This window comes from Pygocentrus nattereri, chromosome 29 (genome assembly GCF_015220715.1).
Source record: "Pygocentrus nattereri isolate fPygNat1 chromosome 29, fPygNat1.pri, whole genome shotgun sequence".
Classification (NCBI taxonomy): Eukaryota; Metazoa; Chordata; class Actinopteri; order Characiformes; family Serrasalmidae; genus Pygocentrus; species Pygocentrus nattereri.
Genome location: NC_051239.1, coordinates 15,105,056 through 15,123,618, shown reverse-complemented (window position 1 = coordinate 15,123,618; position 18,563 = coordinate 15,105,056). Strand labels below are relative to the sequence as shown.

At 43.1% G+C, this 18,563-nt stretch overlaps 3 protein-coding genes across 11 annotated transcripts in view; 1 reads left to right on the top strand and 2 right to left on the bottom strand.

The window, feature by feature from the left end:
* Positions 1-1,633: 1,633 nt before the first annotated feature.
* On the bottom strand, positions 1,634-7,717 carry LOC119262814. 3 transcript variants are annotated; one of them, XM_037536162.1, is made up of 3 exons: positions 7,580-7,717; positions 2,966-3,159; positions 1,634-2,763 (listed from the first exon to the last, which is right to left on the bottom strand). In XM_037536162.1, exons 1-3 carry the CDS (start codon positions 7,630-7,632, stop codon positions 2,663-2,665), a joined length of 348 nt encoding a protein of 115 aa, XP_037392059.1. In that variant the 5' UTR covers positions 7,633-7,717; the 3' UTR covers positions 1,634-2,662. The 3 variants fall into 3 exon arrangements, with proteins under 3 accessions (XP_037392059.1, XP_037392058.1, XP_037392057.1); XM_037536161.1 differs by having other exon boundaries at positions 1,634-3,159; XM_037536160.1 differs by lacking the exon at positions 7,580-7,717 and adding an exon at positions 4,481-4,698 and having other exon boundaries at positions 1,634-3,159.
* On the top strand, positions 4,168-15,123 carry LOC108432124 (cytosolic sulfotransferase 2-like). 6 transcript variants are annotated; one of them, XM_017705747.2, is made up of 9 exons: positions 4,203-4,355; positions 4,658-4,812; positions 6,365-6,493; positions 6,851-6,951; positions 7,654-7,780; positions 7,938-8,035; positions 8,284-8,458; positions 11,160-11,410; positions 12,258-12,499. In XM_017705747.2, the coding sequence occupies exons 2-8, from the start codon at positions 4,677-4,679 to the stop codon at positions 11,366-11,368; spliced, it is 975 nt and encodes a 324-aa protein (XP_017561236.1). In that variant the 5' UTR covers positions 4,203-4,355; positions 4,658-4,676; the 3' UTR covers positions 11,369-11,410; positions 12,258-12,499. The 6 variants fall into 6 exon arrangements, 4 of the variants coding, with proteins under 4 accessions (XP_017561241.1, XP_017561238.1, XP_017561236.1 ...); XM_017705750.2 differs by lacking the exons at positions 11,160-11,410; positions 12,258-12,499 and adding exons at positions 12,870-13,009; positions 13,174-15,123 and having other exon boundaries at positions 4,247-4,355; XM_017705749.2 differs by having other exon boundaries at positions 4,186-4,355; positions 4,677-4,812; positions 11,160-12,499.
* The window catches only part of LOC108432123 (proline-rich transmembrane protein 3), a 26,310-nt gene continuing 20,907 nt past the window's right edge, over positions 13,161-18,563 (bottom strand). For both annotated transcript variants that reach the window (XM_017705744.2, XM_017705745.2), the window contains one exon: positions 13,161-17,749. In XM_017705744.2, coding sequence (XP_017561233.1) covers positions 15,744-17,749 — 2,006 coding nt within the window. In that variant the 3' untranslated portion in view covers positions 13,161-15,743. The remainder of the gene's footprint in view (positions 17,750-18,563) is intronic.

Below are 18,563 nucleotides of genomic sequence, written 5' to 3'. Positions count from 1 at the left end.
TCAACACTGTGACTTTATAGGTGTTTTTGTTAATAAATGAACCTTTTGTAAGCAAATAAATATCCAGCTCAGTGAAAGAAACAAACTTTGCTGCTGACTTCTAGATTTGCTGGTAATAGCTCAGGACATGTTCCTGCAGGGATGCTTTACAGAGCACTGAGAGGTTTGGGACATTTGATTTAAGGTTATTGATTATTACCCTTATCAGTCCCACAACGGGGAAATTTAACCCATCTGTGAAGTGAAATACCACATACACTCTAGTGAGCACACACACACACACACACACACACACACACACACACACACACACACACTAGGGAGGAGCATACTTGCCCAATCCGCAGCGCCCAGGGAGCAGTTGGGGGTTAGGTGTTTTGCTCAAGGACACCTCAGTCACATGCTGTCGGCTCTGGGTATCGAACCGGCGACCTTCCGGTCACGAGGCTGGTTCCCTAACCTCCAGCCCATGTCTGCCCCCAATAACACCAGAAAATGCTGAATTGGAGGGTAAAAACAAATGTAACAAATGTAGCCTGAAAAAGTACACACTCCCATTGTGTGATGTGATGGTGTTGGCTGTGTGTTACCTCTGGCAGGGCAGTAGAGTGTTTGGAATAGTTTGAGCATGATAGCCTACTTTTCTCATCTTAAAGCTACACTATGAAAATTTTGGTGATTTAGAGATTTGAGGAAATGTTTAATTGCACACAGTGTGCAGAAGAACACTTGACGTAAGGTTGTGCTTCGGACCTCTTCCCCAAGAATCTAACGATTGCGAGAGCATTGAAAGAGCGTTGAAAGAGAACTCAGTTAAAACATGGTGCAGGACATGTGTTCCAAGGCTGTCAATGAATGATCTAAGAGACCTAAATATCGAGGCTGACCTTCTTTTTTAAGCCTTGACATTAATACAGCAAGCAGTAGAGCATGGTCCGAAAAAGTCCTTTGAAATTCTACCCGACAGCTTTTACTTTTAAATAACTATTCTGTTTTTCAGGTGGCTTGTACAGTCACCATAAATCAGTGTGTCTTTTTCTCCTGACTCAGTAGTGCTACTTTTTTCAATTTTAAAGAAAAAATCTTATATAGTGCAGCTTTAAGAGAAGTGTGCCAATCTAGAGTTGAATACCCCTGTTGTACATTATATGTTGACCCATATTGTTGACCCAATTTATTCAAGCACACTTTTTTGAAATGAGTGAAAATGAGTGAATTAAGGTTGAAATAAAAACCACTCAATATTGAAACAGAATTTTTTTAAAGTGTTTCGTTTTTAAATCGTTTAGTATAGCTGTGCATGCAGCATTTTTGATTCCAAAAGGAACCACAAACTCAAATAACCACTAACACTAAGTTAATGCATCCTGTACAGGGAATAAATTTAAATATGTCGTTTTTCTGTACATTTTAATCCACAAGTTCTATTTATTTACTGAGTTTATCATGAACATAAAATATAAAATGTGCTATTTTATTAAAATAAACAGTAATTGTGTATTAGGATGTGCAGAAGTCTTCTCAGAATCAGAATCAGAATCAAGCTTTATTGGCCATGTATGCTTACTGTAACGTATGGGAGCAATGATGAGGCAGACACATATGCTGAGATAAATGAGATTTATTATCCAAACTATAATCCAAACTCAGGGTCAAAACAGTCCAGGGTCACAGACCCTCCAACATGGAGAAACGGAGGGACAGACATCATGCAAAGAAACACAGGAACAACAAACAACGGAGGCTAGAATAACAAATACTAAACAAATCAAACAATTCAGACAAAGACCAGCGAGAGATGAGGGAAAACACAGGGCTTAAATACAGGGACAGGTAACGAGACACAGGTGGTTAACAAGAGGGTAATAGGTGAAAACAATCAAGTGTATGATCTGAAAACAAGGGGGCAGGACCAGGAAGGAAGCAAAACATAAGCACAGGACAGGACCAAAACCAAAACAAAAGCACATGGAGGACTTGGAGAGGCCGAAACAGCGTGCCAAACAGAAGAAAAAAGCAAAACAAAACCAGGACAGGTCACAAAACACAAGAAACACAAGACAAAAAAAATCCAGGAAACAGGGCAGGCAAAACAGAGGACAAGACAGAAGACAAGGCAGACACAGGAACTGAAGGCACAGGCACAGAAACAGGAGCAGAAACAGACGCAGAACACGGAACAGACAGAACAGAAACAGACTGAGGACAAAACAAAGGCCAGGAGGGAGGACAAGGAGGAACAGAAAACACAGAACGAGGGACGACCAGAGGCACAACAGGATAAGGAAAACAACAACAACATAAGACAGACCAAGCAAAAGACAAGGGAACAGGAACCAAAACAGACACAGGCATGGAAACCAACACACAAACACCGGGACAGAAACAGAAGGAGAAACAAGAACAGGAACCACAACACGAATGGGCACAGACACAACAGCAGGGAACAAAACCACACAAGGAACAGAGGAGGGCAAAAATGAAAGAGCAGAAAACAGGGGACACAGTAGCAGACACAGGCGGAACAGGAGGCCCACGGGGTGCAGCAGACTCAGGTGAGGGTGGGACGGGTGGGAACAAAGGGGCTGTGACGTCCTTGGAGGAAGGCGGGTGAGCGAGCCGCAGGGTGCGGTCATGGGAACAGGCGTGCCGCGGGTAGCTACTACGGGATGAGTCGTGTCGTGGTCAGTGGCCAGGGGATCAGGCGTGCCACGGGGTGCAGCCACGGGATCAGGAACTTGGGCAGCGGACTGCTTCTCCAATCTGGAGAAACAAACAGAAACAGTACCCTCTCGTCCGCTCCCAAGGCTCACCTGAGCTATGGGAAGCTCGTAGTGGCGCTTGAGAGTGAGCCAAGTGCTGTATAATGGGTTTACTGAATTTACCATCCATCTAACCTTGTCTTGCGCTAAAGGTCGCTCCTCTCTGCCGCATTACTCAAGACGGATAGACCCAAGGCGCCTACCTGAGCTCTCGTCGTCATGATACGAGACGAGATGATCGTGTACCCTCAGCACCAGGGGATTTGATGTCTCTGGCTTGGTGGCGTTGAGACATGTCAAACTCGGGCTGCATAGAAACAGTCGGAGTTTCATCCCAACGGAACAACCACATAGTAGAGTCTCGCTTTCTCGCTGTGTCCTTGGGCGGCTGGTCTTTCTGTAACGTATGAGAGCGATGATGAGATGGACGCATACACTGAGATAAGTGAGATTTATTATGGGCAAAACAGTCCAGGAGCAGGAAGGAAGCAAAACAGAAGCACATGGACAAGACCAAAGCCAAAACAAAAGCACATAGAGGACTGGGAAGGGCCAATCATGACACACAGGCAAGGAATTTGTTTTTGGTTACAGGAGCTCACAGTATCAAACATTTACATGTAGTGAATAAAATGAATACAAAATAAAATAAAATACAATAAGATAAAATACATAAAATAAAACATGCATTCCTACCATCACTCACTCATACACACACATACACAGTCATACCTGTAACCTGAGTTTAACCTGCTTAGTGCAGCAACAATTAAAGGGTGTATAGTAGCAAAGAAAGGTAACAGTCAGATAAGTGGGGTAATAAGGCAGGTAAGAAAGACACTGGAATAAACACTGGTATGAGATGGTAGTTTCAGATGGAGTTGAGTGAGATACTATATACCAGTATATTTAGAAGTGCAGTTTAGAAGCTGGAATATTTTAATGTGTAATATTTGAACTGTTTAAGAGATGAATGTCTCTGTAGTCAATGCGTTATTTTCACATCAACAAAACAGGGCTCAGGGGTGCCCAAAGTTTTCTATATGACTATAGTCATATATATACAGTGTTGTGCAAATGTATTTGCTCCTCTCTGATTTCATCCTATTCTTTTCATTGAGCATCTGTTTGTATTCAGTACCTACAAGCGGATTATAGTTTTTTCCCTCTTAAATCTAAATTGATTGTTATTGTTCAATAATGTAATGCATTACACTGCAATAACAATAAGAAACTTCTCAGGAAAATCCTTTTTTGCCACAGTCTGCTTTCTGCGTATTTGGCATGACGCATTTGGTTTGTTGGGTTGTTGTCTGTCACTAAGGTTCTAAACCAGCAGACTTCAGTTTTATGTAGCTGTAATCTAACAAAACATCTCCGCAGCCCTTGCTTATTAGTTTGAAAGAAAGGGATGTAACAGAATACTGTTGGAAAGTGGACAATCCTCCTGCCGCGCTCTTACCCAGAGCTAACATAAATAATAGTACCCCAGAGGGAGGCGCCGAGGGGACCAAGCGAACATACAGGAAGTCAGAGAAAGATCTGTGATAAGCAGGAGCACCGATAGAAGAGACGGCCAGACACCTTTAAAGAGTGAGTCACATGGTTTAAATTCTTTTAGAAAATGTATAGATTCAATGTGCATTAAACTCATGCATACATTTGTAATGACTAAGAGTTAGATTGACTGCTGAATATCCAGCGTTCATTCAACATACCTCTGGAAAATAGACCTTTGGAACTTATTCCTCAACCTTGGAGAGTTCACGACTATGCAATGTCCAGAGGATATTTAAAGTTCGCTTTGTTTAGGACTGCACTGTAGCAGGAGAATGTGAAACATACGCTCAGTATCAAAGACGTGGTCCCACTGTAAATAAATACCTTTGTTCCAGCAATTTCTCTCTGCACCAGATGGATCTGCCTCGGCCAGAGATCTTTGACTTCCATGGTGTCTCTATGACACATTACTTTACGGACAACTGGGAAAATGTCCAGAACTTCAAAGCCAGACCAGATGACATCGTCATTGCCACTTACCCCAAAGCAGGTACCTGTATATGTGTCTCTGTTTCTCTACACAGTTAAAGAAAAGAAACTGAATAAAAATGATGGCATGCTCTTAAATCTAAACCTAAACTGGTTATTTGGCTCAAGGTGAAACTGTACGATTAATACAGTGTAATGATGATATGCCCCGGGCTGTATTATTCACCCAAATGCCTTTAAGGGGTGCAGCCAACGGGAGGCCCAGTAAGCCTGAATGCAAATGAAATAATGAATTAAGTAACTGGATTATTCCATGCTAATTCACCAATGGCCTGGCAGGTCACATCATGAACAAAATCAGGTAAAACCATTTAATTCATGTTCAAGTTCACAAACTCATCCCAGGGAGTTTTAAACCACAGTGGCTAAACTAAGGTGAAATATTTATCAGGTATGTATACATTCTGTTTCACATCAGCTGGTTTCATGTTAAGTTCTCATAGCAGGTTTATTTGTGCGTCCGTTTTAATGTCAGTGTGAAATTCATTATATTTTCATGAAATATTATTGTCATTTTTTAATTTAAGTTTTAAATCATATGATTGAATGATTAACCCCTGCATGCAATAGCTGAAGCCACTCCATGGGCTGAACATGGCTTCACAACTTTAAATTCACTACATAGACTTTTGACTCAATCTCTATGGATTTAGTGTTTTTTGGGGGGCTCCAGGCGAAAGAAAGGGATGGAGCCCCCTGTATGCACATTTTTAAATGAGTTGTTAATATTTTGCAAGCGAAGTCATCTTAAATCTAGCTTAAATACCAAATATTATGCTATAATTGCAACAGCTATTTTATATGTATATACATTCACTGAGCACTTTATCAGGCACACCTACCTTGTACCTACACTCACTGTCCATTTTATCTGCTCCATATAGCTGCACTTTGTAGTTCTTTTACAGATTACAGACTGTAGTCCATCTGTTTCTGTATACTTTGTTGCCCCTTTTCCTCCTGTTCTTTAGTGGTTAGGACCCCCACAGGACCAGGACAGAGAAGGTACTATTTGGTGGCGGGTCATTAGCACTGCAGTAACTCTGATTTGGTGGTGGTGGTGTGTTAGTGTGTGTTGCGCTGGTATGAATGGAACAGTCCAACAAGGTGGACTAACATGGTAGGAGAGTCTAATAGAGTGGTCAGTGAGTGAACACTGTTTCCTTCAGTGTCACTACAGTGCTTAGAATGGCCCACCACCCAAATAATACCTGCTCTGTGGTGGTCCTGACCATTGAATAACAGGGTGAAAGGTGGTAACCAAGTATGCAGATCAACTGACAGTCTAGTTTGTAATTGAAGAACCACAAAGTGCAGCTTCATGATAAGTGGAGCTGACAAACTGTGCAGCGAGTGCAGATACAAGGTAAGTGCTCAGTGAGTGTATAGCTCAGAAACGGTCATTTAACTTGAACACACAGTTTACCTAATTAATATTTTCATGGGACTTTTGGCTTATGATGGCCCTAAGCAGCTGCTTGTCTTTGCCACCTCTAGCAGTATCAAATCTGTTTCGATATGCCCCCCCCGCCTTCTCTCTCTCTCTCTCTCAGGTACCACTTGGGTTGCCTACATTCTCGACCTACTGTATTTTCGTCAGACGATGCCTGAGCGCGAGTCCACCATCCCAATTTATGACAGAATCCCGTTTTTGGAGATGGTTATGCCCCACTACCCTTTAGGTCTGAAAGAAACTTGCTTACTTGCAGAAACTTAAAGGTGTTGAACTTTTATGTTTCAAAAGTATGAAGTCCTAACAAATGGGTTGGAGTCATTACATAAGTGTCACTGATTGATATTTATCACCATGCACCTTTTTCTTGTTTCTAGAGCAGTTTTCTCTTGCCATATCCATAAAACTGCATATCATCATTTTTCTAGATATTGAATTTCCTAAAATAAATAATTATGCAAAAAGCAGAAACAGGCAAAGCTTTACTGACTGCAAATTTGCAAGGGCCAAATGTGAAAAAGGCAAATCCGAACACATTTCATAAAGATTTGATTTTCTGGCATGGCATTTGTTTTGCCTCATACAGGGACAGAGATGGCTAACACATTGTCCACCTCTCCTCGCATCATCAAGACTCATTTACCTGTTCAGTTCATTCCCAAATCCTTCTGGGAGCAAAACTGCAAGGTACAGTATGACACACTGAACAGGTTTGATGTAGATTAAATTTACTTTGGGGCTTTAATAGAAGCACATTTATTAGAACTTAATAATCTTATACTGTGTCTAACATGTGCCTGAAAATACACTCACCATCCACTTTATTAGACACACCTACCTTGTACTTCCACTCAGCATTTCATTAAAAACAGTGTCCACTATACAGATGTACAATTACAGACTGTAGCTCATTTGTTGTCAGTCACCCTTGATCCCATTCATCATTGGTCAGTTTCTGTCCACAGGACCACTGTTGCCCAGGCAATATTTGGGTGGTGTATCGTTCTCAGCACAGCACTGACACTAGTACAGGTGGAACTGCGGGGGTATTTACACACCTCCATGTCACTGCTAGGCTGAGAGTGGACAACCCCAAACATAGTCAGCCAGGTGTGGTTCTGTGGTCACAAACTGAGCACTGATGAGGATGGCTAACCCAAATTGTGAAAGGCTGCAAATGGGCTACAGTGTTTAACTGTACACCATCAAAGTGGAGCTTCAAGGTAGGTTTCTAATAAAGAGGCCACTGATGGCATAAACACATGAACATAACCATTTAAAGTGAATTCTTTCCTGCATGTAGTGAATTATTTACCTGATTTTAACCAGTATGTCTGGGTCTTCAGGGCACTGTTTTATGGCCATCATCTCTCTCTGTTCTATCTTCAGATTGTCTATTGTGCTCGCAATGCCAAGGACAATGTTGTGTCCTATTTCCACTTCGACCGCATGGAAAAGTTACAACCTGAGCCAGGAGACTGGACCAGTTTCCTACAGAGATTCAAAGAAGGAAAGAGTGAGTGATTGACTGAACTCCATGTGAGTGAGAGTGACTATGTCCACTAATTAGTATAGTAATAAAGATGTCGGTGAGGATTCTCCAAAGAGGAAATGACGAGGGCAGGAGGGCCACTGACTCTTATCCCCTAATCTTCACTTTCCTGTTTGGACAGTGGTGTTTGGCCCCTGGTATGACCATGTGTGTGGGTGGTGGGAGAAGAAACAGACGTACTCCAAAATGCACTACATGTTCTTCGAGGATCTGGTGGCGGTGAGCCCCCATTTGATTATTTATTTAGTGTTACTGTATGTAAGAAAACAAATTAGCATTCCATTAGAAAATGTGAGCTAGTAATCACTGCAACCAAGAAAAACATTTTGACTGGTCCATCAACCAGTCAATCAAATTATTAAACTAGTCTGTCCATTATGGGAAATATAGTTGCATCATGTGATATATGAGATAATATATGAAAAATATAGTCAACATTCATTAGCAGCATTACTGTGTTCTCTCAGGACACTGGACGTGAGATAAAGCGCCTTTGCTCCTTCCTCGGTTTGTCCACGTCAGATGAAGAAAAGGAGAAAATCAGAGGAGCTGTTCAGTTTGATGTCATGAAGGCGAATCCTATGACTAACCTCACTGAAGACGGAAGTCTAGACTTCAGTGTCTCTCAATTCCTGCGAAAAGGTAAGTTAAAGGAATCCTAGGTTTTTCATCCTAAGAGTTTTCCCTGCAATTAGAAAAAAGCAGAAAACCACTTAACTCTGGTGACTTTATGCTGGTGTCACGCTCCCCTCTGGCTCCCAAACAGGACTCCATTTCCCAAAATGCTACACACTCTCACATGACACCAGACCAGAGTCACATGACTTACCCACACTCTCAATCTCCTGATTATTGAGTGATTTCACCTGTGCCTCTGCCTATATATTCTCACCCTGATGTTTAGTTCTTTGCCAAGTTTTGACTAACCCACTAGCGTTACTCGCTGTTCTTTGGCTGTATTATTTTCTCGTTTTTTGACTCCATGTTTTGCCTCTCCCTTTGGACTCTGTTTACCTGCTTTTTGGATTCTGGCCTGTTTTTCTACTTCGTCTTTTGATATGCCCCCTTACTACTTCTATTGTTTGCTGTTGCTGACTCGGGCTGTTTTTGACTACCCCTTTGTAAGCCCTATATTAAAGGCTCTCATCTTAATCTGCGAGTGTCTGATTTCAGTCTGGTCCTGACAGAAAACTTGGCCACCATGCAGACAGCAGATTTAGAGACTGCTAGAACTGCCATATTCACTCAGGATCAGCTGCTTGGTTAGCACCAGCAGCTTTTCTCTGGCATGATCCAGTCAGTGGGTGAGCTTGCTCAACAGCAAAGTCTCCAACAACAGCAAGTATCTCAGATACTGGCGAGTAACTAAGATCTGTCCTCCCATCTACAAACCAGTAGGCCCACTGTTACACCGACTACTGCTTTGGCTAGTGTAAACCCCAGGTCGTCATTTCCAGTCTGTAATCCGGTGTCTTTTGATGTTAATCCAGAGAAGTGTAGCGGCTTTTTGTTACAGTGCTCTGTGTTTTTAAGCAACTCCCCGCCAAGCACAGACCTAGCTGAGATGGCATTTGTCATCTTCTGTCTTACTGGCAAGGCTTTAGACTGGGCTACTGCTGTTTGGGAGAATATCTATAAAAAAGGCCTTTACATAGTTTTAGACAGAATTCCATCAAGTTTTTGACCACTCAACTGAGGGACAATTTAGTGGAGAACTACTCTTTGTTTTAAAGCAAGATAATCGCTTCAGTGCCTCCTATGCCTTGGAGTTTTGTACTTTAGATGCAGGTAGTGGGTGGAATGAACCTAACCTCAAGAATGTTTTTCGCCATGATTTAAACCCAAAAGTTTTAACGAGCTTTCATTGGATCGTCTCATTTCACTTTCTACATGCCTGGATACATGCTCCTGAGTAAACGCCCCAAGGAACGCATTAAGCAGTCCAATGAAGTTAATGCTATGGTCCAGAGCGTGGTTTCCAGTCTTGTCACTAGATTAAGCCTTCCTCCTGAGCATGTGCAGAGTGATTCATACCGGTTGTCAAGGGAGGAACGTCTACGTCGGCTCCATGGTGGTGTGTGCCTTTATTGTGGAGGTTCGGATCACGTTCAGCATGAACCCAGAACCCAGACGCCAACCTTGAGCCAAGTATACTCCACATGCTAATGTGGTGAGTGTTCCCACACAGAACAAAACCGGCTCAGTTTCAAGTCAGTTTTTTTACATAATGAGATTTCATTCCTAGTCCTCTCGTCCTCTGATTACTCACTCATTTTAGGTCTACACTGGTTAGAGAAGCACAATCCGGTACTTTTGTGGTCACATAGTGAGATTTCGTCTTGGTCTCCTTTTTACTTATTTCAATCTTTACTTAACTGCCATGTCTCTGTAAAGTCTACTGTCATAGAGAGTCCCTATAGTTTCACACCTATAAATGTCCCTGAGGTGTATTTTGACTTGATCAAAGTTTTAACAAAGAGAAAGCTATGAAGTTGCCCCCTCATCGCCCATATGTCTGTGCTATAGACCTGAGAGATAATGCTTCTCTGCCCAAGTCTCCCATATATCCGCTTAAATGTGAGGAGGAGCAGGCTATAGAGAAGTATGTAGATGAAGCTCTCACACAGGGGTTCATACACACATCCAAGTCCCCCGCTGCTTCTGGCTTCTTTTTTGTGAAGAAGGATGGTGGGTTAAGACCCTGCATAGACTATCGTGCCCTCAACGATGTGAATAAGAAGTTCGCTTACCCTCTTCCACTGATCCCAGTAGCTCTCGACCAGCTGAGACGTGTGCAGTATTTCACAAAATTAGATCTACGCAGTGCCTATAATTTAGTTTGTATCCGAGAGGAAGATTAATGGGAAAACTGCCTTTGTGACCACTAGGGGGCATTTTGAATACCAGGTCATGGGCTATAGATTAGTGAACGCCCCGTCAGTATTCCAGTCCTTCATTAATGACGTTCTACGTGATATGTTGGGTACATTCGTCATTGCTTACATCGATGACATCTTGATTTTCTCTCCTGATCTTGAGTCACACATTCAACACGCATGCAAGGTGTTACAGTGTCTGTTCGATAATTGTCTCTATGTCAAAGGCAAAAAATGTCACCTTCAAAAAATTCCACCTTCAGTCAGTCTCCTTTCTGGGCCATGTTATAAGTTCTACAGTAGTGGTTATGAACGATCAAAAGGTAGAAGTCATTACTAGCTGGTCCGTCCTTTACTTTACCGTAGGTTACTGCTGTTCTTACCTCTTAAGGGCTCTCCCAAGAAACTAACATGATTGATTCAGATGGACTCTGCTTTTAATGATCTAAAATGTGCCTTTACCACAGCACCTATACTGAAGCATCCTGAGCCTAACTCCCCATTCGTTGTTGAAGCTGCTGCATCTGAGACTGGAGTAGGGGCAGTGCTATCCCAACATAGTGGAAATCCACCTAAGCAACAGGATGGAGCTTTCTACTCTCACAAGTTATCACCAGCAGAATGGAATTATGGAATACGGGAGAGGGAACTTCTGGCAGTGAATTTAGCTTTGTAGGAATGGCGTCACGGCCTGGAGGGGCCTGCACACCCATTTCAGGTACTCACTGATCATAACAACTTGAAAAATCTCCGCACAGCTAAACGAATGAACTCTCGTCACGCACGTTGGTCTATCTTCTTCTCTCAATATAGATTCGCCATCACATATTGCCCTGGTAACCATAACACAAAGGCTAATGCTCTGTCTAGAGTGTTTCAGGAGGAGTGCAGGGAGGAGGTTCAGGCAGAGGCAGAACTTATCCTTCCACCCTCAGTAACAGTTGCACCATTCGTTGGGAACTTGATGAAGAAATAGAACACTCACTAACTGAATTATCTTCACCCGAGGGATGTCCTAATGGTAAACTCTATGTTCCTGAGAGATTTAGAGACAGATTAATCACGTGGTCTCATTCTTCACTAACCTCTGGCCATCCTGATGAGATACGCACACAGCAGCTCATTTCTGGTGGGAATCCCTTAGGGAGGGGGCACATAGATTTGTAGCCTTTTGTTCTACATGTGCTCAAAATAAGACTCCTAAAACATTACCCACAGCAAAACTCATGCCATTGCCTGTTCCAACTCGTCGCATTTAGCTATTGACTTTGTCACAGACCTACCTCCATCGGAGGACTACACTACAATTCACACTATAATAGATTGTTTCCTGCAGTGCCAAGTTTATTCCTTTTCCGACCCTACCTAGTGCTATGGACACGGCTCTTGCCCTTTATACACACGTTTTCAGACATTTCGGTGTTCCTGAGGATATTCTGTCAGACAGAGGTACACAGTTCACGTCCAGAGTTTGGAGGGCTTTTTTGGAGCATTTACATGTGATTTTCAGTCTCACCTCTGGCTAAATATAACCCTCTTCTTCTTCTTTCGGCTGCTCCCTTTAGGGGTCACCACAGCGGATCATCTGCCTCCATCTTGCCCTATCCACTGCCTCCTCTACTTTCACACCAACCATCTCCATGTCCACCTTCACTACATAGGCTATATATAACCCTCTAAAAACTAAAACTCCAGCAGCTAAAATCTCCAGCAACACTGTTGTGTCTGATCCACTCGTACCAGCGCAGCACACAAACGCACTGCTGAGAATGATCCACCACCCACCTCTGTGCTCTGTGAGGGTCCATGGGGGTCCTGACCACTGATGAACAGGGTAAAAGGGGGTAACAAAGTATCAGAGAAACAGATGGACTACAGGCTGTAACTGTAGAACTACAAAGTGCAGCTATACAGTAAGTGGAGCTGATCTAATAGCGTAGAAACAAGGAGGTGGTCATGTTAGACTATTGCCTAATAGTATTTAAGATGATTTGGACTCAACAGGTTATCAAGATTAATGCGCATTGCCACAGATGCAGCCGTCAGATTATGCTGAAAAATGCTTTAGTATTCTCTTAAAACACCTAGCAAAGCAGACTGGGAAGGAAGACGTATAAATGATTGGTGTATCTGACCTTTTTCTTTCTCTCTGTCTACTACATATTGTCGTTTTTCAGGTAAAGTTGGGGACTGGAAGAACCACTTCACTGTGGCTCAGAATGAGCAGTTTGACGAACACTACAAGCAGAAGATGAAGAGCACCAGTCTCCAATTCCGAACAGTGCTATAGAGAGTTTTTGTGGAGGGGTAAAGAGAGGTAAAGAATATCTGCCCAATAGAATGCAATGCCTTGAACTTGAAACAAATCAGGAGAGTAGAAAAAAAAATCCAAACGTATTCCAATCATATTGATATAATCATATCAGCTGTTTTTCATATGTTTAAATCAAAAAAGCAAACACAAAATATTCTGTCCATCAGGTTTAATCAAAACCAAAATGAGGCTTCAGCACAAAAATACATCAGCATTGAGAGAAAGAGGGAACACATTTCAGTCTTCAAAGAACACCATGGACTCAAAAATGCTTCGCAATCATGTACTGAATACATCTGCACTATGGCACTGAATTATCAAGATAACAACTACAAGGATACTGTCAGTAAGTGACAAGAGACCAACCCAGCAAAAGGGTGGGATGGGCGGAATCATGACACCTGATTGGATCATGGGACAGCACAACGACGTTTAAGTGAGCAGATATACTCAGTTCTGGAATCACAGGCAAGCATGAAACGGGGTGCACAAACTTTAAACCAGTCGTAGTATTTTCACAGTCTGTATTTGTCAGGATTCTAAGCCAGCTAACGCATCTTCAGGCATTAACCAAAAAACAGGTAACACAGAGTTTGAGTATAAGATCAAGGTAGGATCACATTTTCTTAAATTCCCTCTTTGATTATGCTTAAAGTATTGTACTAGATAGTGCTAGTGTCATTTGGGATGTGCCCCAATGTTAAAAACGCTTCAGTCCGATATTACTAGAATATTTAGTTTTATTATCTAAAAAAATAGCTGACTTCCTTTAATGCCAGTCCTTGCTTGGAAATGCACGATTCAAGATTGTCATTCACAGTAAATAAATTCCATGTAACTCCAAACACAGCATATTCTTATTTACAGTCAACAAAAATAGCGTATTTACATTTTCTTTTATGTTACACACATACTCGTGTTGGCTTTTCTCATGTATTGCTCAAGCATACATAATGTTGTTGTAGTGGACAGCAAATACAGCCGTCTTGGGAGATATGTCCTTCTGTCTTCCATGTAAAATACTATGCAAAATAACACAACAAATATTCTTAAATTCTGATGGATTCCAGCTTGAACTTTCACCTATGCTGTCACCAGATGGTGCAGCCCAAGTAATTTAAGACCAATTCACATCATAATGATATTATAATTGTTTGAAATCATCTCTGGTCTCCAATGAAACCTTGCTACAGTCTGGGACAACCCAAGGTTGAATAGCAGTAGCTTCTGTTTGACTGTTCAGGCAGGAGCAATGTGAACCAAACAGGCTAATTTTAACAGGAGAACTGCACTGTTTAATGAAACAGAAGGATGGATTAGAGGTCAATTAAATATTGTGCCTCCCGCAAATGCTCACGGATATCACATTTGTCCAACAGCCAAATCTAAGTGGAGCAATATATGAAAATATTTCAGACATAAAGATGTCATATTTGTACAGTATAATTAAGGCCGAGCTCCCTATGAAAAAGGCTGAGTGCAGAAGACTAAAATGCAAATAGGTAATCACTGTAGATTGATCCAGTTTATTAAGTTTAATATGCAAAGGAAAAAAAATACTGCTCTCCTGGGATTTTGCCAAAGTTGTTAAGAATCTATTGCTTACCATATCAGATCAAAACATCTGGCATAAATCTTCTCAAGACCCTTCCTCAACAGTAATCATAAATAGAAACCATTTTAATAACGCTGACTGACCATCACTTGTGTTCTATCTGCTCTGTACTGGTTCCTAAGGTGGTTCATACTGGTGTCTATTTACTGTAAAAGTAACGGAATACAGTTACTTTTGTATCTGGATTATCAGATATATTGTTGTATTCCATCACTACCCAACCCTGCGTTGAAGACACCCATTGTTACCTCAAAAAGCCTATTTTCTTCAGCCCTACAACCTTTTATTTTACTTTTTTGACTGTCACAATTTTCATGTTAGCTTGACCTCATGCCATGTAAGACTAAAAATTAAGAGGTTGTGCTACCTTATGTATTATAAAATCACCATAACCTCTGTAAATATATGCTTTGGGTATGAAGGCAATCATCTTTCTGTGAAGCTGCTTTGTGACAACATCCGTTGTAAAAAGCGCTATACAAATAAATTTGATTTGATTCGATTTGATCTTTTTGTTCAATGTTCACACCGCTTATGGGGTATAACCTAGCAAAGATCTCTCACACTCCCATGTGTATAAATACGTAAGTGTCTCTGTCTGAGGTTCAGTTCTTTTCCAAATAAGCTGAAAAAAGACTACTTTCCAAAACAGTCTTCATAAAACAACCGAATTTCCAAAAAACATGTGCTACCATTTGCAAATAAACATCTGATTAAACTGTGCAAACACTTCCAGCTTGTTCATACAATATGAATCTCTTTGTTAGATCTCTTCCAAAAATCTCCGTCCAATATTTCTTCTCTAATCCAACATTCTCTCATGTTGTTCTTTTACATTGCTCTGAAACCTTCACGTCCAGGTCTTGGGGGGGTGGGGGTGGGGGGTGAATATGTGCAGGATTGAACAGGGCATGTGAACAAACCTTCGAAGTGAGTCCACTAACCCATACAGAGTAACTCAGAGTAACTTACTGTGTAAATCTGATCTTAATGTCCAATCTTTCACTTTAGGTCTCCCTTTAGGCTCATGGTTTTGGTTATCTGGTAAATGTCTTTAATCTCAGCCTTATCTTTTAGGTTATGTGAGGTGGTCGTTACTAGGGTCATTGATCTTTGACCAGTTCAAAGGTCAATTATGTCACTACTGACACTGGCTGAGTCATCCTGGCGATTGACTTTCAGGTAGTTCCGTCCCCCTCTGCTGTCAGGCTGTGACCCTCTTTCCAGTTCAGGGGTGAGGAATGGTCTGGTGTCATCTGTGCTGGGGGTTACGGCTCGGCCTGCACTAGGAGAGGGGTGCAGGGAGACAGGGCAGGACATGGAAGAAGGCACGGGAACTTCAGATGCCCAGCGTGGGCCCTGATGGGTGGGCGTAGGAGGAGCCGTGACCTGCCGACTGGGCACAGCACTGGGGATTGACCGGTCCAGGCCTGCAGAGGACTCAGTCAGCAAGGTGTGCTCATCACTGCTTTCTGAGAGTGTGATTTCAGGGTCGCTGTTCCTACGCATCCAAGGCATGGGAGATGGAGGTGGTGATGGCTGTCCCAGTGGGTGGAACAGACTGCCACCCCTCAACAGATGTTCCCGGTGCAATGCTTCATCGATGCTGCGGCTCAGATCAATTGGGGACGGAGGACGCAGATCAAAGTCGTAAAGAGAGATGGCCGACTCTTTGTCCTGGTCCAGGCTGCCACTCAACGAGCACTGCTGTGGCTGACCAAGTGCCTGCAATCTCAGCAATGACCCAGCTGAGCTCTCAGCAACGCTTCTCTGGTTGCGTCCGCGGTTGCTTTCTTTGGGCGGGTCCCGGTTTCTTATGAGGCTCTTGCTGATATCTGCACCTGAACGTTCCTGTCCAGCCCAATTGTTCGGCAGCTCTCCTGACACTCCACCGCCATTTGCTCCTCCCACTCCATTGCTGTCCGATTTCCTATGTGGCCGGCCCTTCAAGCTCTGCACAATCTTTGCCCAGCAAGTGTGTGTGTGGGAAGAACTGGAGGACTGGCCAGGAGAAGGGAGGTCCCCTGCAGCAGTTCCTCCCTGCCCTGAAGCTCTCCGAGTCTGTACCCTTCGAGGTCTCCAGAAGACCCAGGAGGCCAGTAGCAGCAGACAGAATGCCCAGCCAAGTTCCAGCAGCCGTGCCCAGAACTGGCACAGCCACCAGGTCCAGCGGAAGCGCCGCCAGTCCCCTAGTAGACCATACAGCCATAGGCAGGTGTAAGCATGCAACAAGCAGCATAATGCCCCAAGTAGAGCACAAACTGCCAGCACGCGTGCTAGTACCCTCAACTTCGGCCCACTCAGGCCTTTTTCTCCTACTTGCCCTACCTGGGGGCCCGAGAGACGTGGCAGCACCAGGCAGAGGTACCCCAGGCACAACACCAACCCTGCAGTCAAGGTGAGGCTCTGTAGGACCACAGGTACAGCAGGTGACAGTGCAGGAGACAGCAGGTCAGCAGCCAGCAGTAGGGTACACTGGAGGACAGCTAGCACACCCAGAAGAGGTGGACGCTGAACAGAAGGAGGCAGCAGCGCTACCTCCGCCCCTATAAGAACCAACATTACCATTGCAGCCTGCACCCATATTAAGAGAGGCAGAGGCAACGTGTACAGGGTAGTGACGACAGGCAATGGCAAAAGTAGACGGGAGCCATAGGGATCGAGCAGGAAGTAGGCAGCTCGAATTGCTCCTGCCAGAAGCAATAGGCCATTCGCCAGGGCTAGTGCCCCACGATGAGGGCAGTGCATGCTGGGAGCCAGGGCTAAACCCAAGGCAGAGCCAGCAGTGAGGAGCAGGAAAAGGGCAGCAGAGCCAAAAACATGGAGCTCCCAGGCAAAGGACAGTGTGCGACTAAGATCTGCCCACACCAACAAGCTCCCATTTGAGGTACCAAGTTCACTGTGCACATTTGGATCTTTAGGTGAAGAAACACAGGGGCCGAAAGCAGGGTCACAGCGGTCCTTAGAAATATAGGTGGTTGAAGGGATTGGACCTGGTTTAACTGAAGGGATGCTGCCCAGAGAGATTGACAAGTCCTTTTCTTCATATCTTGCATCATTCTCAAATGGTACCAAACGTCCACGTCCTTTCGGGATGGGAAAAGATGTACTCTGAGAATTGGTTGTATCTGTGGAAACAGTGGAAAAGATAACACAGTGTCACAGCAGAGCAAAGCAGGAAGCATGTCCAGAATGACATGACATCTACATAAACAGAGATGATGAACAATGTGTAACAATTTTATTTGTATTATTGCATTTAATGTTACTGATATTTCCGTAAATAATACTAATATTGTGGCTGTATGTAGTTTTATGTGGCTGGTGCACAATACACTGTTACTCCCAGTGCTACTGTCTGCATTTCAGTGAAAAATAACTCTCTCCGTAGTCAGACATATGTAATTAGAGGTTTCTACCAGCAGATGGAGATAGTATATCAGCATACCGAAACATCCAGCTGCCGACTAGCACACGAGAGAGAGTTTTATGCACTGAAAAGCAGACACTAGCACTGGGAGTAGCACTGCAGTACATGAAATTGCAAGTGTGTTGTGTACCAGACATTTAAAACTGCACAGTCACAACATCAGTATTATTTATGCTGATATCAGTAACATTAAATGCAAAAGCACATTTTCACCACATCAAAGATCAAACACAGCAATGCAGCATCTACTCTGTTTATATACCATCACTGTTCTAACTGTACATGCCATGTGTGCCAGGGTAATAAATCAGCTCTGATTCCACATTCCAGAGACCATAGTTTACTCTCTGACACTGCATCACAATGATGTAAGGCATAATACAATAAGCACACATGAAAATTAGACAACGAATGCAAACAAACATGAAGTGATATAACTACATCAAAATATGGTCTCTTTAGTAAATAAGCGAGCAATCTGGAGCACCCAAGCGAATGTCCATGTTGCTGCC